Here is a 17,007-nt window from a genome sequence, read left to right on the forward strand (position 1 = left end):
AACACCTCCAGGGATGGTGATTCTACCACTTCCCTGGGCAGCCTGTTCCAATGCCTGACAACCCTTTATGGGAAGAAATTTTTCCTAATATCCAATCTGAACCTTTCTTGGCACAACTTGAGGCCATTTTCTCTTGTCCTATCACTTGCTACTTGGGAGAAGAGACCAACCCCCCCCATGCTACAACCTCAGGCAGTTCAGGTAGTTGCAGACAGCGATCAGGTCTCCCCTCAGCCTCCTTTTCTCCAGGCTAAACAGCCCCAGCTCCCTCAGCTGCTCCTCATCACACTTGTGCTCCAGAACCTTCACATCTTCAGAGTCTGTATCAGGCACTGCCATCTTAGGTACCCAAGCTAACTGTGTTTATGGTGGAAGTTAGGACCTGATTCAGGAGGCTGTTCTATAAGTCCTGCTATACCCCATCGTGCAATCTGAGACATCTGTGACTCTCTCAGTATCAGTCACATGTGTACTCCACTACTAGTAAGCCCTTAGAAGAATTTTATACCACTAGCATGTATTTAGTTTATTTATTATAATTCTTAAGTAAAAGGCCTGATCCTACACTCCTCAGACTGTCTTTACCTTGATTCACCTTAGTCCCTGGGATACTAATTTATATTCAGAAACACATAGGCCACTACTCTTGAAAAGGACCTTGATTCTCCCATATTTTCATTCCTCAATAAAATTACACTTTACTTTCCTTGTATGCAGCTTTTCTTCATCACATGCTAGTGAAGTGTCAAGCTAAAAACTCCTAATATTTCCATACTCTTCCTTTCTCTGCACTGCTGTTTGTACTTGCATTCAAATGACCACAAGGATCATCTTGGTCACAGAAATTAGAAAACCAGCAAGTGATGTGAACTGCTGTTGACACCTGGTGCAATTTTTCAATAGCTATTTCTTTCTCATTTCGTATTTCATCAGTGAAGTAATACATCTTTATTATATTTATACCTTGTGTGGAACAGTTCCAAGCAGTGTTTGATGTTTTGTCATGCCTTTCTTTTTGAAGCAAGTGTTTACTAGGACAAACTAATCTGTAGGGCAAAATTCAACAAGCCAGTTTTCAGTTTGTCTCCAACCATATATTCTGAGCAGCCATCTCTTTCTCCACATCAAGAATAAAATCCTCTGTGATCATCAGCACAGCATGTTCTAGCAGGTTTCTTCTGCATGATGTTCGGCACTTGGCCAGACTTTCTCATTTCACCATTTCTTGGCTGATGTTGTTTGTGCACAGGCTGTAATAATAGTTTTATTTAATTGGTACTTCACAGCGACAGCTGAAATGAGTCTGGTGTTAGCTGAATTCCACAACAGCACAACTGTACAAGTAGTTAATTTCGGGATAATTTCCTTCATTGTCTCATAAATATATTCTTTGTCACTTGCCTCCTTTTGGCAGCAGCACTCACTACCAATCCCATTTTGCTTCCTGATGATTTAATGTGCAAGTGCCAAAGGAAACAGCACATCGAGGCAGTTTGTTCCAGGCTGTTTCATGCTGCTGTTAAAGTTCAGGTCCAATTTCATCACTGTAACCTCTCACAGTTGGAAACTCTTGTTGGCTTTTGATAGCAGCAGCCTCTACCCTGAGTGCATCCTTTTCCTTCAGAGTAAAAGACATGCCACAGCTCTTTTCATTTTCAAAAGGAGATGAGAGTTTGGCAGTAGAACCAAGCCTGTAAAAGGAACCTGGGCATCAAGATGGGGAGATTCCTATTCTATATGACGGCATTTCATTTCTAGGAGCCAGTTCCTTTCCTGCCTCCTAGAAGTTAGAATCCCAGGATGTTACAATCTCATGTGCACCTGGAGAGCGTTAAGCTTCTCGTAATGGGGTTTGTAAGACAAAGGAGCCAAAACAGACACTGAACAGGCAGTCACTTGTGCCAGCTTGTTAGAAAGTCTGAGGGCAATGTCTGTTGCGTACCACCTGTATCTGTGGCCCACCCGCTGTGCCTTGGGTTATGTACAGTGCCTCCTTCCATGTGTACACTCGGGATTTCTCTCAAGCTTGATTAATCCCTCAGTCTTGCAAGATGAGACAGGTATGAAGGAAGTCTATAAACATTTCTCAGTTCCTTGTGGGTAAGACATTCTTTGGGGAATCAGAATTTTTGGTTTGAACATGGATGCTCAAGAAGATAAAGGGGTTTCAACCTATGTCCTGGTTAAAGTGCTTTAACAATACAGCCTTGGCTACAATCCTGGTGGTGTTATTCTAGGCAAATTCTGGCAATACATTCAGCACACTTGATGTGAGAGAACCTCCTGCTGCTACCCAACTAGCTACAGTCAGTTTCGTTTGAGGAACAAAAAAGATGTTGAACTCAGCAAGCCATAAGTGGGAGCTGAATGTTTTGGCATGCTCAAGCCTTCTGGGCATCTGGGCTTGTTCAGGGTGGGTATGGATTTGAGAAAGGGCAGCACCATGCTTTAATGGCTGCCGACCATAAAAAGTGAGGGCAAAAATGCAATAGTAGTGTTTCCATAAGAAAACTTTGGTTACTGATGACAGTCTTGTGATTTCAGAGTGTTTCAATAACGAACCAAAAGATGTGGATCCAAATGAAGATTGTGACCGTAAGTAATAAAATGGAACTGCACTTAGATTGCTGTCTGCTGGCTTCAGACGTATACTGATGATTTTTTTAAGGGTGGCAGAGTTTAAGGAGGACTGGAGATGTCCTGTAATGAATCCTTTAAAAGCAAACATTTAATCAAACACTTGGAAAAATTGATAAAAGGGGTCAACTAGCCAGATGTAGATGGGGCCTTCTCCTTATTTCTGGGTTGGGTCACTTCTCCTTACTACTGTGGGCTTTGTTGTTGCCTTAGTTCTTCAGGTGGCACCAAGTGACAGGCATTGAAGTGTGTGTCCATTGCATCTAATTTATTAACGTACCCAGTGAAATGTTCTCTGCACCAAATGTCAATAATATGTAGTTTTCCTTTGCTCATGCTCCCTACAGCTTGTGATAGTTGTGTAATCACGCTACTGAAGGATTTGAGGACAATAGGCGATGAACTTCTGCTGATCAAGTCTCAGCTGCAAAATGTCCATGCGAGTACCCACACACTGGAGCAGATGAGACATCTGGAAACACGCATCAAGGACTTAAAGGTAGACACACATAAACAGAAAACTGGATTTCAGATCAAGCAGATAAGAGCTGAACCTAGGAACTTACGCCATCTTTTCGTCAGCTTGCAAGGAAACACACATCAACTTTTGATTTTAAATACCAGATGCTGGCAGCACTGGGCTTCACCTGCTAAAAGAAAGCTGTTGTTTCCATGTCATGCTCTGAAAGAAAATCAGTATCTCTGATTTTTCTGAGGACTGCTCACCTTGAAAGATATATCTCTGAGGTTTCCCTATAGCTCTGTCTGTTTCCAGCACTTCATGTCTCTGCATTACTGAAAAACCCCAACATTCCAATTGCCAAAGTTCATCCTAAAAAATTTTCTTCAGTTGGAATAGCAGTTTCTCTACACTTAGATAAAAAAGCCCAGGTTTTGGGCAGCAGTTGGTCAGCCTTCATGTCAGTAATGCTGCTTTTATTTAGCTTGGGTAAAGATTTAATCCAGTGAACTTTTGCTTTTTGTCTCCTGGTTATGGGTGACTTATTGAAGTTTTTCTTCTTTTCAGGTCTTATTGAACAATTACCGTTCTGTTGTTCATAATCAGGGTTCAAAGGCAGATGAGTTGGAGACAGAATTCATTAAACTAAACCGTGATATAAATGCTCTCCAGGAAAAGGTGACTTGCCAAATCAATTTCAAAATACACATCTATTGACTCTTATTTTAGCATGCTGTATCCAGATATTTTTAATCTAATCACTTTTTTCCTTTGCTAGGCTGAAATAAACTACAAAGCAGCTGAGATGTTATTTAATAATTTTGGCCAAACTCATCAGAAAGGAAAGGATTTGGTTTCACGAATACAAATAGTTGTCAACAATATACAAGGTAAAAATAATTTCTAACTCCATAACATGTTTTGTTCTATGGAATCTTTTCAGTTTATTTACAATATTCTTAACTAAACATGAGAGGTTTTCTTAGAAAGCAACTTCATAAATCAGAATCTAGACGTAGCTGTGGAACTCACTCTTCCTATTAGAAATCTAATATATAATGTTAATTTAGAAGCCTACCTTCCCTATGTAGTGAATAGGGACAGAGAAGCTTTCCAACAGGGACATTTAGAGGAACAAACTGACTATGCTGACTTGAATCTGACCTCAGTCTGGGCTTCTAGCACAGGCTTTTTTAAGTTAGAAGCTTAAAATTATTGCTGTGAACTTGGTCATTTGGGACATATTTCACGCCTGATGCCATCTTATTAGCTCTGGTTGTGTGACATGGGACACTTTTCAACTTAATACAGTTAATGCAAAATAGATCTGCTTCATTAAGGAATTTAGGAATAGGCATGCCTTTTTCAGAAAAGAGACTTATTTGTGTCTTTTGCATAGCTTAAACGCATCCTCTCTTTGATTTTAACACCACTTTTTTTCAGTGCTTTTGGAGCAAATAGCTGGTACAAATGCAGAAAGTAACAACTTGCCCTTGGGAGATGCCGCTAAAGAACTGGCCGAAGCTGAACGCATGGTGAGGGAGATGCGAAACCGCAACTTTGGCCAACTTCAAGCAGAGGCGGAGAAGGAGCGAACAGAAGCTCAGCTGTGTAAGGGCTTGTTCTTTCAGCTTCTTGCTCTCTAGAAAAATCAGTCTTAAGTCTGAAGCATTATTGATTGTTTGGGAGGGAGTGCAGGGAGGGGCGTTTTGCAATGTATCCCTGGGATCTGTAGCAGTCATTAGACAACAAGAAAGTTGTAGCTCTGGGGGGATTTTACAAGCGTTTTTAGTTTGTTAAGGAAGACACCGAGTTGAGCTGTGGAAGCAACCCAGTAGGTCCTTTTTTAACTAGATGTATCTCAGTAAAATAAAGACATAGCCTATAATAATATATACCTATGCAGCACTTCTGTGTATTATATAGGCTATGGCATATGCAGCTATTTTAGAGGCATTATACATGTAATTTAACAACAGATTTTAAGAAGCTGCTGGAGTAGTCCCAAGGACCAGATCATACAAGGTTAAGGAAGTTCAGAAGACCTAGTTGCACTAATTATACTCCCTTTTATGTTTCTCTGCATGTCTTTTATTGGGACATTCAGAAACCTGATTCCAGACATTAGAGACTGCAAGGACAGCAGAGTCACATGCTTATATCCTAATGAGGGGCATAGTTGAGGAATGTGAATGACCTTAGGAATAAAAGTAATTTCCCCAACTTTAGACTTTGATACCTACCTCTGAGTAATTCTTCTGTAACTGTTCTTGCAGGCAGTGAAACAGGCACTCTGAAGAGTGTGATTCATTTCACCTCTTCTATTTTTCTGCCTTCTTAGAGATTAAATGTGTTTATATCTCTCCATTGATTACAGAGGAAGCTTTGACTAGTACAGATGTAGACATCTGCGTTGTAGATGAAATTGTTGACGAAATTGTGTTAGTTCCATATAAAAAAAAAAGAAAGAAAACAATTCATTATTTGCAGATCATCTTCATCCTTACTTAATTCAGGAGTAGCCAAATAAATGTTTATCCGTGCCCTGTGTTCGCAGCAGCAAACTTGTGAGCAGGTCTGATCCAGTGAGATGCTGAATAACATCTCTGCTATAGTGACACTGAAATGAGCGCTGCAAAGGATGCTCAGTATTTCACACAAGCACATCTTTCTAATCCTAAATGTCAAGCCCTTTTGAAGGAAGTTTGTTCTGGTTCCCTTCTTCTGTGAACAAAACTTTTCTTTCTGGTCCTCATACTGCAGTACTGGCACGTATTAAGAATGAACTACAAAGGTACCACCAAGAAAATCATGGGCTTATTAAAATTGTGAGGGATTCATTGAATGAATATGAATCCAAAATCACTGACCTTCGTGAAGCTCTGAATGAGGCGACGGGACAAATCAAGCAGGCTGAAAACTTAAACAGAGATAATGGAGTTCTGTTGGAAGACATCAAGGTAATGTTGGGGTTCAGGAGAAGAAAGTTAAACCTCAGGAGATAAAAAGTGGTTTCGATTGCTGCTTTTGGCCTTGCAAAGCCAGGTAGCACTAATTCTTTAGACTTTCTCCAGGGCCTTTTTCCGTCATTTGATATATGTGTGGACAGGTATAAATGTAGTCGGCTCCCACTTGTGACCTGTTTATGTGACCAGGACAGCATGACCAAGACATAGCTCTGATGAGAGCATGGAAGGAGCCTCTGCCTGGCCCTTCTCTTCAGCTGCCTTTTTGTTTCCTATTCTAGATCAAAATCCTGATGCTTTTGTACTTTTTGTAGTAAGTTCCTTAAAGTATTTGGCTTTAACAGGCATGAAGATGGGAGAAATAACATGTGCAGTACTTTTGAATTATTTGGGATTAATATTCTATAGAACTGCTTCTGAGGTCTCATTAGAAAGGCGAAAAGATACAGCTGTCATTCCTGAGCAGTGCTTGATTTTTAGAGCTGGTAAATTGTACAAGAAATGAGTGTGTTGCAGGACCCATTCTTTTGAAGTAATTGTGATTTTGCTGAAATGTATCACTGGTTTTGCACACTTATGTCCATCCAGTTTGCTAACACTGCTTGAACAAAAGAATTTCTGCATTCAACTGTCTCTTTCAGTATTCAGTTGTACTTTTATGTGCATGGACTGTACCTGTGCCACATAAGTATGCACAACTGTGTTAAAAGATGGATGCATCTGTAGAAGTCATAAATCTCCTGATACACTTCCCTGGTACATAGAGATTTGACACATTACTGTGATAGCAACCCGGCTGAGGAGAGCTAATGTGTCCTTCCCTGCAACACCACTTGCCTGGCAGTGTTTGTGGTGTGCCATTACCCTAGAGCTACACTGTGGATTTTCACAGGGCTGCTTTAGACCAAGGAGCTTCTTTCCCCTCAGAGCTTTCAAGAGAATAAGGTGAGGAGGTTTCACGCCCCCTTTCTGGTAAGATCCCCAGGTGAAGGGATAGTGAAATCACTTTATTTCTGTCTTTGAGAGAACAGAAAATATCAGGGTAGTCACTTGGGAGCTGCTTTAGCTTCCAGGTTTGAAGTTTCCAGGTTTGAGAAGCCAGAGACTTAGCCTGTCCTGACAGCTCATCTCAGCTGACCCATACTACTTTTACTTTGAGGACTAATAACTGAACTACTATAGCCTGCTGCCCAGCTGACTCCTGAGTTTTCTCATTCCTCTAACCAGCAGGATAGCATTAGACCCTGCACACTATAGGTGTCTGATTAGCACAGCAATGGTACCTTTAGTAAATCCTACTGCAAACTAGTTTAGGTAGATACAGTTTTCCCTCTCTTTTATTTTTAACCCAATCATGTGTTACTCAACCTTTCATTTTTCCTCAGAAAAGGATTGAGGAGACAAATGTGCAACAGAAAAGTATCTTGGATATTCTGAGCTCTGCCCGAACTTCCCTGACGCAAGCTAACAGTGTACTTGGATTATTGCGGAAGAGCAAAGAGGTATAGTTAACCTTCTTAAGTTAAGGTTAAAACCACAATACTTCGCTGTCACTGTAATAGACAGCATAGCTCAGTGGTTAGGACATGAGGCTTGTCTATGTAACACTGAAGGAGATGAGGACAAAATCAAACGTATGAATACAAATAAAATTTTATCTTTATAAACCCACAGGAATATGAAAGCTTGGCTGCTCAGCTGGATGGAGCAAGGAAGGATATGAATGAGAAGCTGGCAAATAGCTCCTTATCAGCAAGCAAAGAACCGCTGGTGCTGAGGGCTGAGGAACATGCCAAATCTTTGCAAGACTTGGCAAAACAACTGGAAGAGTATGTTGCTATTCCTGTAAATGAGAATTTTTTGTACATAACTTCCATAGTTGCAATGTTCTGTCTGCAACTTCACTTGCTTTAATGACCCTTTACAAACTTGAAAAGAAATTTGGTTTGTCTTTTTCTGCTTCTTCCTGATGTGCAGATGTTTTGGTTTTTTTTTTTCCCCACAAACCAGGTCTGTCTTTATTTTTCCTGTTTTTTGTTTTTTGGTTTTTTTTTCCCCAGAACTAGGGACTCCCATAATATGGCTTTATTGTGCTGCATTAACACATCATTAACTTCTTACTAGCAAGAGAAATCCATGTGTACAGAATAGGAACATATTTAGAATATCTTTTTTGTAGTGTTATTTCCTGTACTCACACTGAGGAATACCTTTATGATGTCAATGAATTGGGGCATATAATTGGAAGCAATGTTGTCTTGGCAGAGTCTTCAGACCTGCCTGTTTAGCATTAGTGAGGAAAAGATTTCCTATAGTTTTCTCACACATCAAGGAATCTTCTAGAAAGGCAAAAATATGAGAAACTTGATGTTGGATCAAGCGTTTATCTCTCCATTACTTGTACTTTACCTGGGAAGTGTGAGTGAAGTTTGGAGGCTTTCTATTGTACATCTGAACAAAATGTAAAAAGTGAAATGCTTTTTTTTTTTTTCCTATGCAAATTGTTTGCATTTTGTCATTATGCCAACTAGAAACTCTCAAAAAGTTAAATTCCCAGATGCCTAATTCAGGTGGAAAATGCTTAGTTAAAATAATCTTAAAAAAACATTAACTTTTTATTAGTTTTCAGCCTGATTATTTCAATTAAAAGGACAATGTTCTCACAAATACAAGGCAGCTAATGTTGGACAGTTGCACAGCTCATGGAAAGCAGATATAAGAGATTTTGTCTTTTGTTTCTGATTCCAGAGCTACTGCACTGATTCTTGGTGTAGTTGCTCCATCTTGTGCCCCATTTGCTGCTGTAGGATGCTGGAGCAGCCAGAGATTATCTGGAAGCTGCAGTTCTCTGAAGTGTATTTGGGAGACTCTGATGGAGATGCCTTATTGACCCTGTGCCTTGGTGAATTCTCACAACCTGTATCATTTAAAGGCTGCTTTGGAGGTCCACAGTTGTGCTTTTCAAAGCACCTGAACTTATCCCATAATCTGAAGAATCTTTTCGTATTGGTCTGCCACTAAGTTTGGTATTTTTGCAGAAATAAATTACAGATCTAACTGGAAAACATTTTATGTATTGGCATTGATTGGAAAATACTGAAAATACTGGATTCAGGATACTTCCCATAGGCCACAGTTTTTGCAGAAGGTTGCATTTTCCACCCTGTTTCCCACAGAATAAAGAACAGCGCCAGGAAGGATGAGCTGGTAGGCTGTGCTGTGGAAGCTTCTACTGCCTATGACAATATTATTAATGCCATCAAAGCAGCAGAGGAAGCAGCCAGCAAAGCTGGGAATGCAGCTGACTCAGCTCTATCGGTAAGTACCCATAAGTGGCCAAATGATGGTAAACTCGTTACAACTAGATTTTTTGTCAACTACCGGAGAGTCACCAAAAAAACTCGTGCGTCTTGGTGTGCCTTACTTGGCTGCAGTGATTACATGAACTGATCTTCTGTGGGCTCATGAGTTAGTCTTGGTTCAGCACTAAGCAGACTAGTTACTGCCTTTCTGATGAGGCTGTCCACATGAATACTAACTGCTCCTTTCCGTGCAAAATAAAGAGATGTGTATGAGGCAAAACCGGTAATCTCTGAATGTGATTACAGGTGTTGTCTTTTACTTTGCAGGAGTAACACCCACAAGTTCTTCAGCAGAGGAGTAATATCTAACAGTCATGTGCTAGTGATTTCTTCTGAATGCTCCAAAATCTGTCAGAGGTTTCCTAAAGACCAAGGGTGTATTATGCTTAAATTAATCTTGATAATTGTTATTTAAGGTGCTGGTTTTCACATTAAATCTCTGCCCTTGTATAGTTGGTTTTTTAAACTGAAATGGACTCTTTTACTTTTAAAATTTTAGTAGTTATTACAGCAGTCTTACATTGCCATGCTTCTGTTACCAGACTGTGAAGAGAGAAGATCTATCAGGAAAAGCTACAAAGTTAAAAACTGAGAGCGGTACACTCTTGAATCAAGCACAAGAGACTGAAAAGACTGTGCAAGGTACTGAGAATGAAAATGATAGTAGAAATGTAGGCACAGCATGACAAGCTTTCATTGAACCATGAATTTTCACAGCTCAGCAAAGCTCTGCAGCACACATTTAACCAGAAGAGGCTAGTTCCATTACAATGGGTTATCTTGTTATGGTTATTTCAAATGGCAAAAAGATGAGAAAGTGTATTTCATACCTCTGCTATGCTATACACCTTTGCAATACTGCTGTCCAGCAAATCCTTAGCCTTGTGCTTGTTTTGCAGTGCAAATACTCATTCAATGCTCAGTGGCAACAGAAGCTGTGTAAGAGTGCAGGCTGGTGTTTCCGCACCACCTGTCCAACAGAGAGCTGGTATTTCTTTTTAAAATTCATACAGGGCATTCACTGTTTTGCAGGTCTTGGTCCGACCCTTGAAGACATAAAGCAAAGAATTGATGTCGCTGATGGAAAGAAGAATGCACTGCAAGTTGATCTTGTCACTCTTCAAAACAATCTCAATGGGATAAACAGAGGTCTGTTACTGATCACTTCTGGTTTGCCTTTTTAATCTGTTACTATGAGAATCTGCACGTCCATTTTTATGTGTTTCAGATGATATTGACAGCATCATCACCAGTGCAAAGAACATGGTAAAAAGTGCCGAGGATGTCACGACTAATGTATTGGATGAGCTGCTGCCAATTCAAGAAGATGTGGAGAAAATGAAGAGCACCTATGGAAGCACACAGAGTGCTGGCTTCAGTAAAGCATTGATGGAGGCAAACAATTCAGGTAGATGTTGTATTTGCTGTTGCAGGTGCTATCTGAGACCAGCCAACTCGCTGTTAGGCAAATGTGGTCAGTTCTGCAGCAGAAATCTTAGCCACCAAAAAGTTAAGCACCTAAGCTAGTGTTTGTTCTGAACTTCCTATACTGTGAGTGAAAAGGGACAGCTACAGCAGAAGGTGATCCAGGCCATCTTGTGGTATGTATTAAAAGCCGATACCATGACTGGTCTCTGAAGACTTGGAGGCCAGTGACTAGCAGGGTGCCCCAGGGGTCAATACTCTGTCTGATCTTGTTTGACATCTTCATTCAGGATCTGGGTGATGGGGCAGAGTGTACCCTCAGCAAGTCTGCTGATGACACAAAACTGGGAGGAGTGGCTCATACATCAGAAGGTCATGCTGCCATCCAGAGGGAGCAAGAGGCTCCAGAAATGAAGTGACAGGAACCTCATGAATTTCAAGAAGTCCTGTAGCTGGGGAGAAAAAAAACCCATGCAACAGTATTTGCTGGGGGCGACCCAGCTGGAAAGCAGCTTTTCAGAAAAGGACCTGAGGGTACTGGTAGGCACCAAATTGAACACGAGCCAGCAACATGACCTTGCAGCAAAGACTGAAACACAGGAGATTCCCTCTGAACTTAAAAATGTGAGGGTGATCAAGCACAGGCACAGGTTGCCCAGAGAAGCTGTGGAGTCTCTATTCTTGAAGATAACTCAAAAGCCATCTGGACACAGTTCTGGGCAACTGACTCTAGTTGTCCCTGCTTGAGCACTGGGGTTGGACAAGATGACCTCCAGAGGTCCCTTCCAACCTCAGCCACTCTGTGATTCTGTGATTTTTCTGCTGCACTGACTAGAGAAGGGACCTAGAGAATTAGCTTAGGCTAAGGCATCTGTTAGCTGAAATTAATTGAAAAGGATTGCATGCAGACCAGGTGAAATACAAAATAAGGGCAATAACAAACAACATCTTTTTTCCTCTTTTCAGCAACTTTCTCAGATATAGTCAAGAGAGAAAAAACATTTTAAATACCATAAATTCAAGACCTAGCCCTGCATGTTATTGTAGAGTCATAAGACATCCCTGCAGTCACAAAACCAGTTTAGAAGTCATATTTAGAAAAATAATAGGTCTGGATTTCTTTTTATTTGGCTTCTGCATCATACAGTTTCAGTCTGCTAATGCTTCCAGGCTTTTTTTTTTTTCAATCCCAGGGGATGAAAAATGATTTCCTGATCTAATGAAAGTTGAAATTATCATAATATCTTCTGCAAATACCTTTGGCCACAAATTTCAGGAGTGCAATAACCCCAGTATAAGCTGCTGGTTTCAATGAGGGCTTCCTAATATTGTAGGAGTGATGAAAACTGTTCTGTCATCACCCTGCTAACGGCTTTTCTGATAATCATGTAGTGATATCATATTTTTGCATGTTTTCTTCCTCTTTTCATTATCAATGTTGGTTTTTCTTTTTAATTTCATTGCAGTAAAAAAATTGACAAACAAACTTCCAGATCTGTTCAGCAAGATTGAGAGTATCAACCAACAGCTGATGCCAATAAGCAATATCTCAGAGAACTTAAATCGCATAAGAGAGCTGATTCAGCAGGCAAGAGATGCTGCAAATAAGGTCTGTCCTGAACATTGCAACCGTGCTTGGCCTCAGTGGTTTCAACACACAGCAGTACTTTTGTTCCTCTTTCTCTTTCTGGATCATTTTGTTAAAATTTGTGTGAAAGACCAGACACAAATTTAAATCAACAGCACCACACAACACTTAAACTGTGATGATGGGAAGCATAATAATTTGTACATAAAAATGAGTGGACACAGTAGCATCCTGCTCCATCCTTCTCCTGCAGGCTTTTTTTTTCCAGGGCCTCTCTGCAATACTTATTTGTCCAGTAGCCTCTTGTCTTCCAAGGTACATTGTGGTGGCTTTGGCAGCAGGGGTAGAGTCAGCCCTGCAGCTTAGAGGCTCTGCACCCATGCATGGCCAGTTGAATGCTGGCATTGCCAAAAAAGTTGTGTAGTCTTGTGCTCTCATGCCTCCAGCTGCCCCACCACACTAGGAGTCAGCTACTGGCATCTTCTTGTTTGGATGATCCTTCTCCATTTTAGCAATTGATATAGTTGCTCAAGGGATAACATGGTCTCAGGTGCCTGATACGCATCGCTGAGCTCATCCTCAAATAACCTCTAGTTACCATGAATAAGAGGAAATTGTGACCATGATGTAAATAACTGTAGTAGGATGTGTCTTCATTAATATCAGAGGTGCATTATAATTTCCAACACACAGTCAAGTCCAGCTAAGGGAAACATCAGGGTATGTATGTAGACATCTAAATAATTCATAGGCTCACTCTTTAGAGCTGCAGGGCATGTCCTTCCCTGTCCCTGTATTCAAGGTAACAATTACTTGACAGAGGCATGGTTAAGAGTTGATTAATTGATATCTGGAGTAAAAAAGTGCTGTGTTAGCGATGAGTATTGATAATACAGAATACTGTATTATCTAGCGTGTTTCCTAATAATATTACTTGCTGGGATCAGAGTCCAAATCTGTAGTAATTGAAGGCTGTAACATGAGTAGAATATGCAATAGGTTAATTTGCAATTAAACACAACAGTGAAATAAGTAGGAGTAGTAGCAATAGATAATTGTAACATACTGAATTTTGTTTTTCTTAACAGGTTGCTATTCCTATGAGGTTCAACGGCAGCTCTGGCGTAGAGGTTCGACCTCCAAGCAACCTTGAAGATCTGAAAGGCTATACTTCCCTCTCTTTCTTTCTCCAAAGACCTCTCCTCCAGACAAGATTAGACACCCTCCAGAGGACATCCGATAAGTTTGTACTGTACCTCGGTAATAAAGATGTAGGTATATTTTGATATTTAATCTGATTTTTAGAACAGAAAACATGTTTTGAGAAATGGAAGGGAGATCATTTATTCTGACTGAAGTTTACAGCTACTGTTGGCCCATTTCTACATAACTGTCACTATGTGGTGGAAGAAGTGTTTTGTGAAGAACAGTTCATTCCACCACCAACAAAGTAACTTGTTGGGTGACTGGCTGCTTTGCCCTTTGCTGGTTTACTCCTTTGGAATTTACTTATCAGTCATGGATACCATCATACAGTCTTGTCAGAAGTGCCAGTTTCTGCAGCAATTGGCACAAACACGGCTCAACTCCTGCCTCAGAGCTTTGACCCCTTTCACAACATAAGTCGCTGTGAGTTTCTCTGTTGGTTGAAAAGAGGTGATCACTTCAGTTCTAAAATCCAGTCTCTCAGCTCTTAATATTTTTGCCTTCTGCATAGGCTGAACATTACAGACCTGCTGTGTATACAGGCTAGCTCCAACACCATCAAACATCTAAAAATTTCCTGCATTTGGTTACTAACTATATACTTTTAAGTCTTGTTATCTAACAGCAGATGTATCTGTAGTGAGTCTTGTGCATACACAAAGAGCTGTTTGAAAGTAGTTGCTCTACGCTGGATTTCACCTTTTTATCCCCTGAATATCTGGCCAGGATATCTGTTGACAGCATTTTAATAATTTCCTGTGAAATATGGTATGTTGGAGAAATAAAATTTGAATTGTTTGGGAAAATGACTGCTTCCAGTCACCTCAGTAGGAACCATTGTCCTTGACTCAGTGTTATTCTAAACATCTTTTTTATTTCACAGATGCTGAGTCTAATTTTTAGTAAAAGTGCCACGTTTTCATGGCTTTAAATGGGAGGTGTTACAAATGTTACAACTATTTTAGCTGTTATTGTTATAAAAATAAAAAGACACACATGACTCTTCAATTAATTTGTAACTATATTCACTGAATCAGTGCAACATATATAAGATTACAATTGTTTCTTCCCAAAACTGATAAACTTAATAACTATTCTCTTCATTAGGTGGGTGGATTTCTTATGACTTATGCACGGTACACTCATGTCTCTGAGGAAGTGCTGCTGTATTTTACCTTCATTAGCATTAATAATTTATTAATGATTGTTTGCTCTGCTATTTTTAGGCTTCCAAAGACTATATTGGTATGGCTGTGAAAGATGGTCACCTCACTTGTGTCTATAACCTGGGAGATGGTGATGTAGAAATAGATGTGCAGCCACTTGTGACCCAAAGCGAAACTGAGGAAGCCGTTATGGATCAAGTTAAGTTTGAAAGGTACAAGATCCACAGTGCACAAGTCTTTTCCAAAACCTGTTGAGAACAACTTTTGTTAGTGTGATGTGATATTTTGCCTGTCTATTCTGGTTTTAGGATTTACCAGTATGCAAAGCTGAATTACATCAAAGAAGCAACATCAACTTCCCCAGAATATAAAAGGCCTTTGACTGCCAGCAGCGGAAGCAATGACATTCTTCTAAATCTTGATCCCAGCACTGTTGTCTTTTATGTTGGAGGATACCCACCAGATTTTAGGGTACAAAGAGTTGCTTAGTCTTTAAAATAGATTTCTGTGTTGATCATTCTTTTGTTCTTACAACTACAGATTGCCACTAGCAGTCTTTCAAAGGCTGTGTAAAAGTTTATCCGTGTCAGTAGGAATGGACGGGAGGCAAGGTAATGCTGCTTCCTATAGAAGCTGCCTGGCTTGAGCATGCTAAAACACAAAGAAGGGAGCGTGATAGTAGTTCATCTGCTGAGGACAGCAAGAAATCTGTCCAGCCCTGCCAAGTACTATTCCCAATCCATCCATATGACTTGGCTTTAAATTGTGCTGCAGTACTCCTAGGGCGGTATCAGATGGTTTGACTATTACATATAAAGATATAATAATCTTATTATATTAAGGATGTCATATTCTGTGTCTTATTAATATTGCAGTAAGTCTTAGTACTTACACATAGATGTAAAATTTGTCAGCTGATGTTGACGGAATGTTTTTGATGACACTATCTTGCAGCCTCCACGTAAGCTAGACTATCCTCATTATGAAGGCTGCATTGAATTAGACAACCTAAATGAGCACATTATCAGCCTTTACAACTTCAAGAGGACATTTAATCTCAATACCACTGAAGTGCAACCCTGCAGAAGGTATGATGTAAACACAGACGTGTTTTGCTTTCTGTGATTTTATCATGATGAATTCGTGTTTTTTCACATTCAGAACAATAACCACTGTGGATGAATTGCTGATTTTTTTTCTACCTTTTAGTCATTACTACATTTCTTAGAGAAAATCCTCAGTGTTGGCACTATTCACATCTATGGCTATCTCAGTCCATTGGCCAAATGTTGTAATGCCCAGACACAATTCATAGGCTGCTGTATTCAGCTCCTTTATAAAGTAAATACTACATTGACTGCAAAAAAGTCAGTCACTAATGATTTCCTCTCTTAAGACCATATGCAATCCAATAGAAGCCAGTGGAAGATTTTCTCTTTGCTTGGGTTAGATCAGAATATGGCTCTATCAGTGGCCCTGTACCCAATGCTCTAACTTAAGCTTTTTTAAAATTATGACAGTAAGTCCATGTGGTAACAGTTTTTGCTCTCATATATTCATATCTGTGACAATTAATTATTACAGGTATAAAGAAGAGACTGATCAAAGCTATTTTGAAGGCACCGGTTATGCCAGCGTCACACTGAAAGAACCAAATATCCACAGCCGAGTACGCTATGAGCAGACAATTGAGACTACAGCAGATGAAGGCATTGTGTTTTTTGCAGCAAATGAGGTAATTTGTGAAATGCTTCTGTCCGTTTTGTGGTCCAAGAACATTTTTTTTAAACTTTGCTTACTCAAGCACATGTAAGATTTAATAGTAACTGGTTTAGCCTGTTTTGTGTTATCTTATCCCCCAAAAGCTTTATGGAAGCAACTAGATAGCTTCATTCAAATTATTCACATGACAGTGAAATACATATGAAATTTTGGAAGTTTGTATTGGTGGTCTTTTATTTATTTTTAATTTTTTTTTAATTGCAGGATCAGTTCATCAGTGTGCTCATTAAAGATGGTCATACAGTTTTTAGATACAAAGTTGGCTCTGATCCTCCAAAAGAAATAGAAACCAATGCAACTGTAAATGATGGAACATTTAAACAAGTATGTGATTTTGAATAATCAAGTGATCATTATTTGTAAATTACATATTAATAATAGCTGAAACTAAACATACTGTTATAAAGTTTAGTTT

General features: G+C 39.7%; 1 protein-coding gene across 3 annotated transcripts in view; it reads left to right on the forward strand.

The window, feature by feature from the left end:
* LAMA3 (laminin subunit alpha 3) overlaps window positions 1-17,007 on the forward strand; it is a 116,198-nt gene that overhangs the window by 86,744 nt on the left and 12,447 nt on the right. For all 3 annotated transcript variants that reach the window (XM_065053332.1, XM_065053333.1, XM_065053334.1), the window contains exons 46-64: window positions 2,545-2,595; window positions 2,985-3,136; window positions 3,665-3,775; window positions 3,876-3,987; window positions 4,541-4,708; window positions 5,861-6,057; window positions 7,449-7,565; window positions 7,738-7,892; window positions 9,240-9,381; window positions 9,968-10,067; window positions 10,458-10,574; window positions 10,654-10,833; window positions 12,317-12,459; window positions 13,527-13,709; window positions 14,871-15,022; window positions 15,119-15,281; window positions 15,765-15,898; window positions 16,395-16,545; window positions 16,797-16,916. In XM_065053332.1, the coding sequence (XP_064909404.1) occupies window positions 2,545-2,595; window positions 2,985-3,136; window positions 3,665-3,775; window positions 3,876-3,987; window positions 4,541-4,708; window positions 5,861-6,057; window positions 7,449-7,565; window positions 7,738-7,892; window positions 9,240-9,381; window positions 9,968-10,067; window positions 10,458-10,574; window positions 10,654-10,833; window positions 12,317-12,459; window positions 13,527-13,709; window positions 14,871-15,022; window positions 15,119-15,281; window positions 15,765-15,898; window positions 16,395-16,545; window positions 16,797-16,916 (2,648 nt within the window). The remainder of the gene's footprint in view (window positions 1-2,544; window positions 2,596-2,984; window positions 3,137-3,664; window positions 3,776-3,875; window positions 3,988-4,540; window positions 4,709-5,860; window positions 6,058-7,448; window positions 7,566-7,737; window positions 7,893-9,239; window positions 9,382-9,967; window positions 10,068-10,457; window positions 10,575-10,653; window positions 10,834-12,316; window positions 12,460-13,526; window positions 13,710-14,870; window positions 15,023-15,118; window positions 15,282-15,764; window positions 15,899-16,394; window positions 16,546-16,796; window positions 16,917-17,007) is intronic.

Source organism: Columba livia, chromosome 2, assembly GCF_036013475.1.
Source record: "Columba livia isolate bColLiv1 breed racing homer chromosome 2, bColLiv1.pat.W.v2, whole genome shotgun sequence".
Lineage (NCBI taxonomy): Eukaryota > Metazoa > Chordata > Aves > Columbiformes > Columbidae > Columba > Columba livia.